The sequence below is a fragment of the Kryptolebias marmoratus genome, linkage group LG13 (assembly GCF_001649575.2).
Source record: "Kryptolebias marmoratus isolate JLee-2015 linkage group LG13, ASM164957v2, whole genome shotgun sequence".
NCBI lineage: Eukaryota > Metazoa > Chordata > Actinopteri > Cyprinodontiformes > Rivulidae > Kryptolebias > Kryptolebias marmoratus.
Window position 1 is genome coordinate 11408819 of NC_051442.1, and position 15726 is coordinate 11424544.

Here is a 15726-nt window from a genome sequence, read left to right on the forward strand (position 1 = left end):
TATGAGGATTTAGAAACAATGCAACACGGTTTTGAAATTTCAGCAGAAAAATTTATTTTATTTTCAATTGGAATAAACTGGCTTCTTTCTGCTCCTCCTATACTGGTCTCATTGGGCCAAATAAACAGACTTTTTAAGCTTAGACTCATGCTGTCTAGTGTATCATTTTAATAATACGGTACTTTGCTCAAAATACTTTGTATTTATTTGGCATTCTCAAATATTACAGTGCATTCTCAATAGAAAAAAAACACAGAATGTTGACAAGAAACAAGGAGATAACTTCAGCATTTAAAAACAGAAAATGCAAAAAAAGTTAAATGAAATTAAAAAAAAGATTGACGTAAACTTAAAATTTAACTGTGATAACGTTGGTATAGTTGGAACAAATTTGCCAAACATTTAAACTTTTATTTCTACTGAAGATTTATATTTGGAATAAATTCCCTTTAATACAAGCAGATTTCTTGGGAACTGGATTTCCCAACGTCAGAGAACTGTTTTCCTCCTCACACAGACACGGAAATACATTTTTTGTATGAGGAGAGTATTTAGTCTGGCAGGATACTGGTAAAAGACAAACAAAATACACAATTATTGAAACCAAAAGATGAAGAAAAAAAGAAAAACAACCATTACCACAGAGCTGGAGGTACATCGTTTTTTTTTATGTACCACGTATGAGACAATGGAAATGTACAGGTGGAATTTTGTTTTATATTCAGTGCCGACAGATTTGTCACGAGTGAACTCCAATTTGATTTGATAGCGGGGGTCTACAGCAAGTCCTTGATACCGTGTGGTCCCTCCTAGCTTTTGGTTTTTTAAGAAACTAAAGTCCAAATTAACGAGTAAGAACTCATACGACCTGATTAAAGTCTACAACATTTTACGAGTTCCTTTTGTTTAAAACTGTACTCATATTTTTGGATAACTCAAATTTCTAAGATGGCAAAATAACATCCAAAAGCTGAGACAACTGGACAAAATATTCACTGTCATGATAAAAGTGAACCTTTAAGAAAATAGGCTTTAAAAGGCAAAAAAAAGCTATTCTTTACAGAAGTAAATAACTTACAGTGTGCCTTATTGCTTTTGTTGAAGCAAGAAGTAAATATATGTGTGTATTTGAAAATCCTAATCGTTAATCTTCATCTTCGCTGTCAGTCTCTTCTTGCTTCTTCTCGTCCTCCTTCGGGGGAGCGGCAGGAGGAGGGAGGTCGAGACGGGCCCAGGACATCGCCTCAGCCTTCTTCATGGCTACCTCGATCTTGGCTGCCATCATGTTCACTGTGCTTTTACTCACGTCGATCACCTTCGGAGGGAAAAAAAAAAACAAAACGAGAAACTTAGCGCACGGATAATAAAAAGGTACGTGATTTATACCTCATCAGTAAAGCAAAAAAAAACAAAATAAAGACCAAACTAGTCTCTGGGTTTACTTCAATCAAACTTAAGTCCTTTTCACTGAGCTCTGAATGAGCAACCAAAATGTAGGACCAAAGATGAGACATTTCTCTGAATTAGTAGAGAGACTGCAGTGAAAATTAAAGCTGGTAGTTTACAACCAAGACCAAATAAAGGGTTGGCATTTAAATCACAGCTGCAAATGTTTTGAGTGTACTCTAAATGACTAATTAGACTGTCATTTAAAAGCCATGATGAGCTGTGGCAGCTTGAATATGGCGCTGCATATTTGAAGTGGCTAACAGCAAAATTGTCGAGCCCATTTGCATCAGAATAAAAGTGCACTTACTCCCCACAGGCTGATCTTCTGCACAAATTCCTTCTCTCCATCAAATATAATGTTGATGTTAAGCTGGAAAAGGAAAATAAAAGTCATCGTTGGACTGAGGAACAGTTCTGACATGGACAGAAATCATCTGGCAGACGATAGCAACTCCTCACCGTGGTGCTGTTAGCATCAACGTAGCTTAGCTCGGGGATGGCATTTTTGGCATAAATAGAAATGATGACCTGAGTCCCAGTTTGGTGCCAGTCAAACCTGCAGGGGACCACCTTCTTTCCCTGCGAAGAGAATTCACATGAAGCAAGATTCAGAACTCGGCTGCAGGACCTCTGCTTCACTGTGAAGCCACTAGATGGAGCTCCAGCTAAAGCTCCGCCAGAACGGGATTTCACACCACCACGCTGACATTCCTACCTCATCCTTTTTCCTCCATAGATGTGCTCCCTTTGTACAGCCTTCCTGCGAAAGGAAGGAGTTAAAGTCTGAGGTTTTCCTCTTACAGCAGCTCCAGTATTTCATCCTGGACACGGAGGAAAGACATTAGCACCGGCTGGAGTTTTAGCAGCCACACGAACAAGACTTATAGCAGGAAAATGGTAATGCTATGCTTCATTATTCTTTCACAGTTTCCACAGAATACCTTACTAAATTATTTAAATAAATAAAATCTACATATTAAAGTGATAACTTTGAAAATGATACCAACCCTTCATGGAAAATGGGGACCCCAGCGTGGTATAAGCACACATCGGAGTCACTAGCAGGTCCCTCAAATGTCTGAAGAAAACAACAATAGTGCGTTTGTTTGTTTTTAAACTGAAGATTAGTTTTAAGATCAAACTGACAAAGAGGCAAAAACAGGGCATAAATCCAATTTATTTTATACTCAGCTACTGATAATCTTCATTTTGACAAAGAATTTACAGTTTGTTTGCTTAAACTCATCGTTTTTTATTGACTGATGAAAAAAAAAAAAATCAAAGTACCACAGAACCTCATCTATTATAACACTTAATGTGATTTAAACCGCACTTTTTAACAGGATCCTGACTGATAAACAGCCCACAAAGACGCAACTGATGAGAGAACATATGGTTTTCAATAAAATCCTTTTAAGTGTAATTATGTAAATCAGTTCAAAACAGCTACCGAACACGTCAAAGCAAATTTCCCTCCCAATTTCTGTTTTAATCTCAACGTGTCTGATCTGACAGGGGAAATCAGATTGACTGAAAACTTTGCGTTAAAAAAATAAATAAAATCTGTTCTTTTGATGTTCTTTTTTTAAAGAATCAGTCTAGATCATCATGATGTTTTCACATAACATGTGTTTATTCTTTTTTGAGTGTTAAGATCAAACCTGACACTAAAGCTGCATTCGCTAAAGGGAAGCAAAACAGATGGCGAAAGAATTACATTTTCTCACGACACCATCCACTTACTTTAGTACATCCTCCATTTTTACAGGATGTTCCAATTTTGATTTCATCACCATCTTCCTCTAAAAGCAGGAAAAAAAAACATCAGAGAGAGAGGGAGAGAAAAAAAGAAAAAAATCCATGACGAGAATTAAAAATGCATTGTGCTGTCCTCCTCCTGTCATCTTTATCTCAAATATCCTGATGTGAATGACACAGATGATGGAAAAATCCCAGTGGTCGTCCATTAAGCTCTACTGTCAACATGACCTTCATGCCTACTATGACAAGCACTGAGTGAATGAAAGATGACTGGGGAGCACGTTGCAGATGATAAACAGGAGGAGAAGGCAGAAGCTCAGTTCCCACCTTTCTTGTCCGTTTTATTTTCAGACAGCTTCAGCTTCTCCAGCGCCTGCTTGAGGGAGGCAGAGACTTTATTGTTCAGTCTCACCACTGGCTCATCAGAACTGTAAGAGTAACAAATATAACAATATATATACATAAAAGACAACATACAGACTCTTTGTAATACAAAAGTGAAGTAGCTCATTGCCATTATAAAGTTTTGTGAAGATACATTTTGTTAACACTTCTGCTACTTTTCTCGCTGACGAACAACAAAAAAAATGGTGGTGAAACCAACCTCGGTCTGCATATCGCCTCTTGAGGTTTTGGTGCAGAGATAATGTACTCATTAAACTTTGGTTTCTGTGCTTCCAGCTCTTTTTTTTCTCCGGATGTTGTCACATCTGGTTTCACCGGCTCAGGGGGCTTCTCTTTGTTGTGGGGACCTTTTGTACAACCCTGAGAGTGAGAGAGAGAGAGAGAGAGAGAGGGAGAGGGAGGCAAGGGAAAAAAAGTCACTGTATTGGACTCACAAAACAATGTGTTAGGGTCACAGAAAGTGTTGGCAATCAATAACTATGAAACAGCAGACAATGGAGAGGGGACTGAAAGTGCAAAAAGTGGGTGATTAAAACAGTAAAAAAAAAAAAAAACCTTACAGCAATGCTGAGGAAGTCTGAGAAGTCTGTAGTTCTTCTCTTGCAGCACGACCATCCCTAAAAAAGGATTGGTACAGAAACATTACCATTTTAACAGATTTTAAACGGAGCACAAGTGATATGTGAGTTTTCAGGCATTTTCACCTTCAAGGCATCGTGGAACACTGGGACTCCTGGGTGAAAGGTGCAACCATCTGTGAAGACAAAAAACCCCACAACTTCTATCAACCTGGAGAAAAAACTGATAGAGCTATGTGGGAACGGAGATTGTTGACATTGTTTACACAGGACAAAACACTAAGACCACTTTGGTTTAATAAGCAGATAAAGAAGCAGGCCACCTCGTTTAAAGAAGCCTTTACCAACTGTTAGACAAGTAAATAAATGCAAAATGCAGCAGATTTGATGGGACCAGGACAGATGTAATAAAGTTTACGAAAGCCAATCCAAGCCATTTATCAGGATTTAAAACTGGATTACACATAAAAAGGAAGCTTTGCTGAAAAAAGCTCATCAGTTTAATGTGATTAATAAGACTTTTTGAAGTTAATTCTACATTTTGCTGCAAGCCAGTGAAAGCAGGCTGTGATGGAGGGATTTTGGACCATTAGCTTTGTTTTGGTAGCAGCTCAGTTGATGCATTTTAAACAAGACTTAAAAGTGAGCGAGTTGCAACCGTCAAAAGGTGAGATTATCGATGTATGCGACGAAGTTTTAAACTTCCCCTTCATTTGGGTCTGTTATACTGTGTTTAGGAGAGGAAACATTTTGTAAGACTTTACACAGGGATTAAACAGATCATGCTGGAAAACAACAGCGACTCCACTTCAACGGTCCAGATATTTATTAAACCAATATTTTGGTCTTCAGTTTGAAGGCAAAAACAAAACAAAAAAAGTCTCTGTTCAGACAAGAAAGCAGAAAAAAATATATATGCTCAAATACCAACAACAAGCCAGAAGGTGGCTTGACATTAATGGTAGGTCAAAAAACAACTAGCAATTCTGTTTTTTACATTGTTTACCATTTCCTCTTAATAATTAATATTAAAAACACAACAAAAGTTTAATGACATCAGGGTCGGTACAAATCTAGCCTGATGCAGGAATAAAACAATAAAAGAAGAAACTATAAAACCAGCACCACATGCTCCGTATGATAAGCAAAAGCAGGCATGCACAGCAAGCTGCAATGTCACCATCTCCCCCAAATGTCCACTTGTCCAGTAAATACAATAAAATGAAGGTTTTAAAAGTTTTAACTGTGAAAAGTGTTTAAAAAATTAGCTTTTTTTTCTTATAGTAAAGGCTCTTTATAAGTGAACAAGAGGTGCAAACAGTAAAAAAAATAAAAATAAAAAATTGTTTTTCAAAAATCTCTGTTAGTGTGGAGACATATTTCATTAAAATGGCCACAGTGGAAATCTATGCTTCTGTTTTTATGGCACACATACCATATCTGGGATTTCCCTACAGTAAAATGCTCTGCCCACTTTTGTGTACTTCTATAAGAAGTACCATGACCACAAATCAGTGGAAGAAAAGATAAATAAATAAAAAAAAAAAAGGTTGGTAGACATCATAGGTCATAAATCACTTTTCGCGCGGTACAGCCTGAGCTGTGCCTTTTCCGTGCTACCGCCATAGATACACCACTTAGATATCCCTAAAGGTAATTATAATATACTCCACTGTTATGATAAAGCGCCATCCTATTAAAATGGAAATTAGACCTGGCTCCTGCTTTGAGTGTCTGGCACTACACAGTGTTAGATTACCTGAAAACAGAAAGACAATTCTAAATAAAGGAAATTGAGGACTTACTGAGGGTCTGTTGTGCCAGCTGAAGACAACATCTCCACCTTGACAGTTCAATTACATTTCAAGCCACAGCTTAACATAAACAGTGATATCATAAACAAACGTACTCGTTTAATATTAAATAAGGCAAGACGAGGTTTAAAGGCAAAAAGTCTTGAAATTAACTTTCTATAGCCACCAACCTATAGCAGCTTTGTTAGGTTACTACTCTTATGGGTTTACATCTAATTACATTTTCCTGAAAGAAAGAAAGAAAGTGATTTGCACCAACTTGGAAACAGATTTGTCATAACATTTAAGAACTTGTTCATCCAAAATAAGAAAATTAAACCATACGACTTTTAAAGTACTTGAAAGATAGTTTTTAATATGATCTGTAATATAAAATTAAAAGCCTTATTTTTGAGAGGCATGTCTACTGCAAACAAACTCTGAATCAGTCGATTTTTCTGATATTTGCCTGAGCTTCTGGTTATTAGTAAGTCTTTTAGTTTCACAGATTCTGGTTTAACCACTGGCAATAGACAGAATAAATTCAAAATAGACTCCCCGATGGCAGGAGCCCTGAGGCTGCGAAAAGGATCGCTTTGCATACACCTGACCTTATTCCATTTAGGAGTTTCTCAGAGTTTGTGATGCCCACTAGTTATGCATCGTTGAATGCAGGAGGAATTATTCAATTTGCTCTTAAACCCACTAGTAACCCTAACTTTAAATTTTAGTTATTTATAATTCAAAAAAAAAATGGTACAAAGAAAGACAAAAAAAAAGGGCCAAATTTGGAAGTTTTGCAAATCCAGAATCACAACAACCAGGAAAATGCTGCAGAAACATATTTGAAATACTCTAATAACTTCAAAATGCAGAAATAAACAAGCAGAAAAGAGTGACATTTCAACACTGTCAGACTTCAGTAACTTTGTGAGTCACCATGGCAACAACAAGCCTGCCTGTCACGGTATTTAGTTCATTGCATCCTGAGTACAATTTCAGTATCCTAATTACTGTTTCAGTTATATATTCCGCTTCGACTGATGTCATCAGTACGCGTGCACAGAATGCAGCATTGCCATGCTGGAAGACTAAAAAAGTACATTAGAAGAGAAAGTACTTGAAAATAAGTTTTATTAGCACTATTTATTTATTTGTTTTCTGAGGCAACAATAGCAAGTAACAATATTGGCAGAAATTGAGGTTATAGAACGACTGACTACATTGAAGATGTGCATGTGAGAAAATGGCAGAAAAATCCATATAATTGTCAATCCCTTGTCTTGAATTTGTATATTATCTGGTTTTCAATCAGAGCTTTGTTGTTTCACAATCACAAGTAAAGACCTCAAGGCATACAAAAGTCTCCAGCCCTACAATTATTATGTCTCTGGTTGGGTGCAGGAAACCTGCATCGTGGTGAAGAATGGGTATCACATAGTAACAGGCAGGGTGAGTGTTATGTCAGCAGGTAAACTACTGCTAAAGTGACCTTTTTTATCTTTTTCACAATATAGTACACAGTATTGGCATGAAAAGTCAACATAAACAATGATTATTGTTATCACATAGGTAATTTAGAGGTCAAGTTTGCCGTTTCCAGAGGTTTTCTGTTATCAGTAGATTCCAAATATCTGAAGCTATTATTTCAAAACAACAAAATGATCCGAGCAAATTCTCTACTGATAGAGGCTCGTAGACCATAGGTCTGCCCGACCAAGATTTGTCAACTACTGCTGTCTTCATCGCTGGGACATGTTTGTTCTCCTTGATTAGTCACAACCACAGGGATCCTGAAGTATGGGTTTTGATCTCTAGTCGAGCCGCCAAAAACTGTGCAAAAGTTGACCAATCAGGTTGAATGATCACTGACTGCTCTAGATTACGCTGTGTGTTATCTAGCAGAGCTGGTGGATTTCAGGACTAGGATTACTTGGATTAGGTTTCATTTTTTGCATACATATTTAAGTTTAAACATTTCAGAGTCACCTAGAACCACAGAGTGTCTCAGCCATACGGGTTATGGAAATTATGAGGGCCTAAGATACCACTTGGCATTTTCTCTAGCTTTTCAAAGACGATTCACCTTTAACTCCTAAAACTTCAGCAGTTCTCAACGAAAGATGTAATTACATGTATCTACTTCTGAGTTTACATACTATGCATTGTTTTAAAGGCTATGAGTCTCTCAGCCTTTAAAAGAGTGCTATTTGAATATATAGTAAAGTTGCATTAGAACAGAAGGATGTAATAAAATGTACAACCTGAACCACATTTGATGAGGAACAGTTTAAACCGAACTTTATGATAGTTAGAGTTGGTAAAAAAAAGAAAAAAAAAGTGATTTTTTTTTTTCAGTTTTATTTTCTTTTCAGTGCTGGCAAAAGTGAAGGAACGTGGTTCTGATTTCAGACAGCTGTATAATAGATAGTTCAGGAGTAACAAGAGCACAAACTGTTCATTAAACTTTCAGTAAGCTATCTTGTCCAGACATTGGTCTACTAAGAACCATGCTAACCTGCTAAAAGACTAGAATTAAGACACAAAAAGCTTACGTATTATAAACTACATGTTATCAGACGTAGCGGTGTTAATGAATGAAGTTAGAACAATGTCTGAACCAGACAGCTAACATTAGGTTAGCTTCCTGAGCCCAAAAAGGCCCGCACGCTGTAGAAATTTCCAGATGATCAGAGGTTAGCTTGCTAATATTCCGGCAACCTTCAAATTAAGAGTTAACTAAAACAGAAACTCACCTTCCGGATTGTTTTCTGGGTCAAACCGCTGTCCGCATCCCTTATTGTAACACAAAACGGACATGATGGTGGACGCAGAAAGTTTAAACGGTGACTGGACTCCTAACTGTGAGAGACACAGATCAGTGCTGAAGCCGTGCTGCTGGCTGGCTGGCTGCTGCCCAAACGCTACACCGCTCGCACTTCCGGGTGCTGTCGGCTCGGCTGCACTCGGCAAAGATCGGAGCTTTTGGCTCCGCCTCCATCCAGTGAGCGTGGTCCCCTATCGTCAACTGATGCTGGCGGCTTCTAAACTTACACCTTCCTCACAGCAGCACGTTTGTTACGGACCTTAACCTTGCAGCAAACGTAGTAGAACTGCTGTAAGGTCACTTCTGAGTTTACTACTGTAAATAGCTCTCTGGACCCATGCTTGCATCGGCTGCATAAAACTGGGACAATAGCTATTTAGTTTTAACAAGGATGGCTGCAGTCTATTTGTCAACTGCTTCTCAGGATATTTAGGTGAAAATATATATTTTTTCTTCTGTCGCGCTCGATTGTTTTGTCTTTTCCCAATTAAAAAAATGCCATAAAAAGAATGGGAGAATGGGAAAGGATTTACTTTCACTGATGGCATCTGATTCGTCTAAAGGTAGGACACTTTGCAATCTGTGAGTGAGATTTTCCTTTTTCCACATTCACAAAGAGTGCCGTAACTCAAGCAGGCGGTAGCTTGGAACTGAAATAAACTCGCGGGTTTTGCACGAAAACAAGATCCATCTGAGCCGCATCAGGCATGAGAGATGATGATGATGATGATAAGCGCACCGTTAGGGCTACCGGGACAGTTGAACTGTGACAGTTCATTTGGTGCTGAGGATGATCGATGCCAGCGCAACTGAGTCTACAATACAAAGCGTGCTCAGATGTGTTTTAGTGCCTGTCTAAAAAAGATGCTCTTTTATCATGCATGGGAATTCCCGAATGCAAAAGCAACATTTAAAGCATATATATATTATTTTTACATCATCATGTGTCATCATGCCATTTTTCTCACGATAATTGCTCAATTTCTGCCTTTTTCTTCATTGCATTCAATTTCATCTGCTTTTTAAAGTTAACATAGGGATGATGCCTTATCATGAGTGCAAGTAAAAACTCAGACATGCATTAAGATTGCATTTTTTTCCCCAAGAGACAACATATTTAAATAAAATACAATCCTGTAAGTCTGTAACAAAAGATTTAAGAGCATCTTTTTTTTTTATTTGTCCAGAAGACTTGCTCTTTTTCCATTTGGAGTTGTGATGTGAGTTGTTTAAAGTCATATCATTTGTTTGGTTGCAGCATTTAGTGTTTGAATCCAAAGCACTGATGTATGCTGTCATAACCCTGCAGGGATACTGTGCATTCCTAACATGTATTCATAACTTTTGTCCCAGAGTTGCCTTTCAAATACTTTGAGCACATGTCTTTAACATCTGATGAACTGAATCCACGTCTGTCTCTCTTTGTCAATTTTTCTTTCAAACAGGATGACTGGGTGATGGAATATTGATGAAGCCTAACCTGTGGGAAAATATGCTTCTTCTACCTAGTTTTTCTCCTTTTTTAAATGTCATTTTATACATCTTTCTTCATTTTTCTTCAACTCAAGCCCAGTTCCTGCCCACACCGAGGGCAGGGCGAGCCTTGCTGCTTTTCACCCAGCCAGTTTATAATGCTTCAATCTTTGAAAACTCTGCCGCACGAACCTATATCAGAAGTGAGGTCAAGATGGGCGTCACTCTTGTGCCGTCTTGGCCTTTAGATGTGAAGTATTCTATTGAGTCTGGAGACAGTGAAGGCATCTTCCAAGCAGATGAGTTTGAAATGGGAGATTTTTGTTTTCTCCGCATATGTATAAATGGCGGGAGTGGTGCCACACTGAATAGGGAGGTACAGGACAATTACACCCTGACAGTTAAGGCATCCGCCCATGAAGGCCTAGAGGCTTTAGCCACCATTTATATCAAGGTCTTGGATACTAATGACCTCCGACCTCTATTTTCCCCAACCTTCTATTCATTTGTTGTTTCTGAAAGTGCTCCCCTGGGCACCAGCATAGGACGTGTAACAGCCACAGATGCAGACATTGGATCCAATGGAGAGTTCTACTACTTCTTCAAGAACAGGATAGAACTCTTTGCTGTTCATCCAACCAGTGGGGTCATAAGTCTGACGGGCCAAGCCAGAATAGACAAAAAAGAAAGATTCGAGCTGGAAGTGCAGGTTGTCGACAGAGGTATGAAACTTTATGGGAATAATGGTATTAGCAGCACTGCCAGGCTGGTCTTAACAGTGGAACGGGTTAATGAGTTTGCTCCTGTTCTCAGTGCTGTTGCTGTTGTTCCATCATGGACAGACAAAGATCTAGTCTATGCCATAGTGACTGTTGAGGATAAAGATGAGGGGCTATCTGGGGATATAGAGTGGTTGTCCATTATTGAGGGTGACCCTTATGAACAGTTTGTGATTGAGAGATCAGCTGTTGGGAATGAGTATAGAGTTAAAACACTAGAAGAGATCAACTTGGATACTTACCCCTATGGCTGCAACTTAACCTTCCAGGCCAAAGACAGAGGTATACCCCCCAAGTTTTCTAACACCCAAGTTGTTCAACTGGTGGTTACAAAGCGAGACTCGGTGCTGGCAAAATTTGAAAACGATGTTTATGTAGTCAAGCTGAGTGAAATAGCTCCCCCAGGCACTATTGTAGAAGTGGTAAAAATATCCCCAGCTCCTCTGAGTGTCAATTACAGCTTCGGCAGCCTCTCAGATCCAATGCACTTTGATATAAACCCTTTGACTGGCGTTATTATGACCACAAGGCAGCTGACAAAGATATCACAGGACTTCATAGAGATAGAGGTAGTTGATCGCATCAGTCAGCAGCGAGCAAGAGTTCAAATTACTATAGAAGATGCAAATGACAACTCTCCAGTATTCAGCCAGCCATCCTATCAAACTGCAATCAACGAGAGCTTACCTATAGGTACTGTTATTCTTGTAGTGTCTGCTGTGGATGTTGATAAAGGAGAGAATGGGTATGTAACGCACACAATCAATGGTGAGAAGTCTCTTCCTTTTAGCATAGATCAGAACACTGGAGAGCTGAGGATCACAAGAGATCTGGATTTTGAATCATCAGAGGATTTCTATACTTTTGCAGTACGTGCCTCGGACTGGGGTTCACCCTACAGAAGGGAGAGTGAGGTTAATATCACTATTCGTGTAATTAACATCAATGACAATCGGCCTGCTTTTGAGAAAATTTCTTGCAGAGGAATGATAAGTCGTGATTTCCCCATCAACAAGACCATTGTTACCTTGTCAGCTATAGACATGGATGAGCTGGGAATGGTGAGGTACAAGATATTGTCTGGGAACGAGTTAGACAATTTTAACTTACATCCTGACTCCGGCGCTTTGGTTTTGAAAAGATCTTTTGAGGCAGAAAGTTTAAAAAGTGGGATATTTAACCTGAAAGTAGTTGCAACAGATGGAGAGCTGTTCTCTAATCCTATATTTGTGAATGTATCAGTGGTGAGAAGCAGGATACCACCCAGCGGGTTGACCTGCAAGGAGACCAGGGTGGCCCAGTTGTTGGCAGAGAGAATGGTCTCGAAAGCATCAGCAATGGCTAGGCCAAGATCAACTGAGAGATACATTGATCTCTTCTCCACAAACAGACAAGCACCACAGTTTGAGGCCTTACCTACAAGCATTCTTGTGAGAGAAGACTTGACTGCTGGAGCCAGTGTGTTTCAAGTGCGAGCACGAGATAGTGATGTTGGTTTCAATGGCCGGGTTCTCTTTTCCATTTATGATGGAAACAAAGAAAACAGTTTCAACATCAACATGGAGAGTGGACTAATTACAGTATTACAGCCACTTGACCGTGAGCGAGTGGATCGTTACTTCCTTAATATCACCATCTACGATCAGGGCATTCCTCAAATGTCAAACTGGAGACTACTGACAGTGATTATAGAGGATGCAAATGACAACAATCCCCAGTTTTATCAGGATGACTACTCTGTCATTGTTTCTGAAGAAGCAGACATTGGAATGGAAGTTATTACAATCACTGCCTTTGACAAAGACATGGGGCAAAATGGACAGCTCTACTTTATAATGCAGACCAGCATCCCTCAGTTTGGTATTGACAGTGAAACTGGAATTGTATTTGTTGCCAGCCAGCTGGACAGAGAAACATACCCAGTGTTCTCATTGATGATTGAAGTGAGAGACAAGGCTGAAAAAGGCACTAGACGGTCATCAGTCACTACTCTAAATATTATTCTGGAAGACATCAATGATTGCTCTCCAGTTTTCATGCCTAGCAGTTATAGTACACGGGTACCAGAGGACTTGCCGCCAGGAGCTGTGATCACATGGGTTCAGGCTCAGGACCCTGACGTTGGACCTGGTGGACAAGTCCGATACTTCTTGTTCAATGACTTCAATGGCACATTTGAGGTAGGTTATGTGAGAGCTAATTTGTAGTGTTTAATTAAACAGAGCTTAAATATTGTCTTGCCAAATTTTACTGTTTCCTGTGTAAATAATGTTCCTGACATTAATAGGGGACAAAAGACAGGAAGCAATGAACACATCATAACTGTTTCTGTGTTAGGTTTTTCAATCCCTAATTTTTTATATCCTTTTTAAATTAAACCATACACATTCTTTAATACATATTGCCCACCACCTTTCATGCCAGGGTTTTAAACTAAAATCATCTTATGTTGAAAAATTCCAGCATTTTGCCATTGTAGTCAAATATTTGAAATAACATACAGTTTCTATATACTCATGTGATATTTCAAAACTGCAAAATGTGTTATCATTCAGATTACATGTTGCAATCAGATTTGAGCTCAGTATGTGTAAAATTGACTGAGTTATAGCCATTTTTGTGTTGTTAAAGGTCATGTAGCTGTGGTGGCCATCTTGAATTGGGTTGACTTCCCTAGTTAATTATTTGTAGCTGTACATGCAATTATTACTTTCAGAGAGTTTCATTTAGATCTGTCCAGTAGTTTGTGAGATATTTTACTTTGACAAAACACACAGACACATTTAAAAACATTACTGCCTTTTTGCAGCAGGCGATAATAAAATCTTAAAGAAGTTAATATAGCTAACAAGCATTGTCATGTTTTTACTGTGATTTTGAAGCATTAATCTTTTGTACTCTTGATTTTTTAGGTTTGAGAGTTCCTTTCCTTTCTTTTTGTCTTTAATTTACCCAGAGGTCTAGAAAGTGGCCGAGCCTCTTTTCAACCCTGTTGATAGGTTTTTTCTGCCAGGTGCTGGGAGTCTACCTTCAGAATCTTAGTTCTTCTTGGTTTATTTCCAAGGATTGTTCACTATTCATTTATTACCATTAAAGCCATTTTGTTTAATCTGCCTAATCTCAGAACATCTTTCACAACAGAAACAGGGACTCTGGCCAAATTATTCTCTATGAACTCTAAAGTAAAATTAACAAAATCCATCAATTTGTTTTGGTCAAAAGCTCACCTAAACCAGGAAAAAAATAAGCTGTTCATAAGTTATCAAATCTGTGCTAATTAAGTTATTTGGACACAGGTATGTGACTTTTATTAAGTAAATAATAGAAGTATTCAAACCGATGAAACAATTATAATAAAGCATAGGGATTAAAGGTGGATGTGTATGCAATGTTTTAGTAACTGACCTTCCAACAAGAAAATGATCAAAATATAAGAGCCATAATAATTTAAAAAATGGCTACAAACAAGCAGATGCAAATTGAGAATTATCAGAAAAAAAGAATAATAAAATGAAAAAAATTCTTGTCTAATACTGAAATAGTCTTTGTCACTTTTAGCTGCAGATAATCCTATAATCATAAAACATGTTATACTGTAAATCAAAATTTTGTGTGTAGAATTCATTTTGGTTCCTAAATATGTCTTAATTTTCTTTTTAGGATCGCAGGCAATAACTTATAAGAGTGTTTCTGATGTAATGTTTTGTGCAGATCAATGCTGTTACTGGAGTCCTGAGAATCAGGAAGGAGCTTGACTTTGAGACTAAACAGTTTTTCAACCTGACTGTATTTGCTGAAGACAGAGGAGTACCCAGCCTTCAGAACCAGACATTTGTGGAGATTGAGGTGTGTAAAAGACATGAGAATAAATATGACCCAATTTTTTATTTTTTTATTTTCACTCTTCTCACTAATATGATTTACATATACCTTTATTTCAGTTTTATTTATCATTATATATTGAGAAAATTTGATTTGTAGCACACAGAACCTCCCCAGATCAACATGGGGCTGCACTGATAGAATGCATACTCAATGGCACACAGTTCTTCTATCTAAATAAAGTCAACCATCCCATTTCCTCAGGTGGCGGACGTCAATGAAAATTTGTATGCCCCCTACTTCCCCGACTTTGCCGTGAGAGGCTCAGTGAAGGAGAACTCGCGTGCAGGAACAAGTGTCCTGACGGTCAGCGCCAAAGATGATGACAAGGGACGAGATGGCGTGCTGAGATACTCCGTCCACCGAGGCAGCGGACTGGGCACTTTCACCATCGACGAAGACACAGGTGTGACACTAGATCAATTTTGAAGCCTGTTTGTGTGAAGTGGAAATCCAATAACACGCAGCAACATGTTTAGAATACGAACAGCTGAATGAATTGCTAATGGGAAATCTTACTAGTTCATAAGCCACTGATGAATTTCACATACGTCGTTGTTCCTTTATCTTAATTTTGTTTTGCAGGTGTGTTTGTAACAAATTGCCTCTGTCAGGGATTTAAAAAAACAAAACAAGAATCACCAGTTAACTTTATGCTTTCTTTGGTGCATATGTATTTGTGCACTGGCGTAGAGAGGAATATCAGGCACAGTCCCAGTCATCTGGTTTGATGGGGCCTCACATGGGAGCCATGCACTGGGAGATCATTACTGTAATGA

General features: G+C 38.5%; 2 protein-coding genes across 2 annotated transcripts in view; one reads left to right on the forward strand and one right to left on the reverse strand.

Annotated features, from left to right (window-relative positions):
* Positions 1-29: 29 nt before the first annotated feature.
* chordc1b (cysteine and histidine-rich domain (CHORD) containing 1b) lies at positions 30-8924 on the reverse strand. Its single transcript, XM_017418112.3, has 11 exons — positions 8743-8924; positions 4320-4369; positions 4176-4232; positions 3815-3975; positions 3538-3638; positions 3193-3251; positions 2457-2527; positions 2165-2270; positions 1909-2028; positions 1757-1819; positions 30-1315 (listed from the first exon to the last, which is right to left on the reverse strand). The coding sequence occupies exons 1-11, from the start codon at positions 8804-8806 to the stop codon at positions 1145-1147; spliced, it is 1023 nt and encodes a 340-aa protein (XP_017273601.1). The 5' UTR covers positions 8807-8924; the 3' UTR covers positions 30-1144.
* Positions 8925-9193: 269 nt separating this feature from the next.
* The window catches only part of LOC108237008 (protocadherin Fat 3), an 83482-nt gene continuing 76949 nt past the window's right edge, over positions 9194-15726 (forward strand). Inside the window, exons 1-4 of the mRNA XM_017418164.3 lie at positions 9194-9376; positions 10259-13245; positions 14777-14911; positions 15152-15353. Coding sequence (XP_017273653.1) covers positions 10282-13245; positions 14777-14911; positions 15152-15353 — 3301 coding nt within the window. The 5' untranslated portion in view covers positions 9194-9376; positions 10259-10281. The remainder of the gene's footprint in view (positions 9377-10258; positions 13246-14776; positions 14912-15151; positions 15354-15726) is intronic.

Bases quoted from the DNA above. Each gene is read 5' to 3' on its own strand.
- chordc1b (XM_017418112.3), bottom strand. From the start codon at position 8,806: ATGTCCGTTTTGTGTTACAATAAGGGATGCGGACAGCGGTTTGACCCA. The intron at 4,233-4,319 runs GTGAAAATGCCT...ATCCTTTTTTAG, and splicing joins TGTTCCACGATGCCTTGAAG to GGATGGTCGTGCTGCAAGAG. The intron at 3,252-3,537 runs GTGGGAACTGAG...TCCTGCTTTTAG, and splicing joins AAATAAAACGGACAAGAAAG to AGGAAGATGGTGATGAAATC.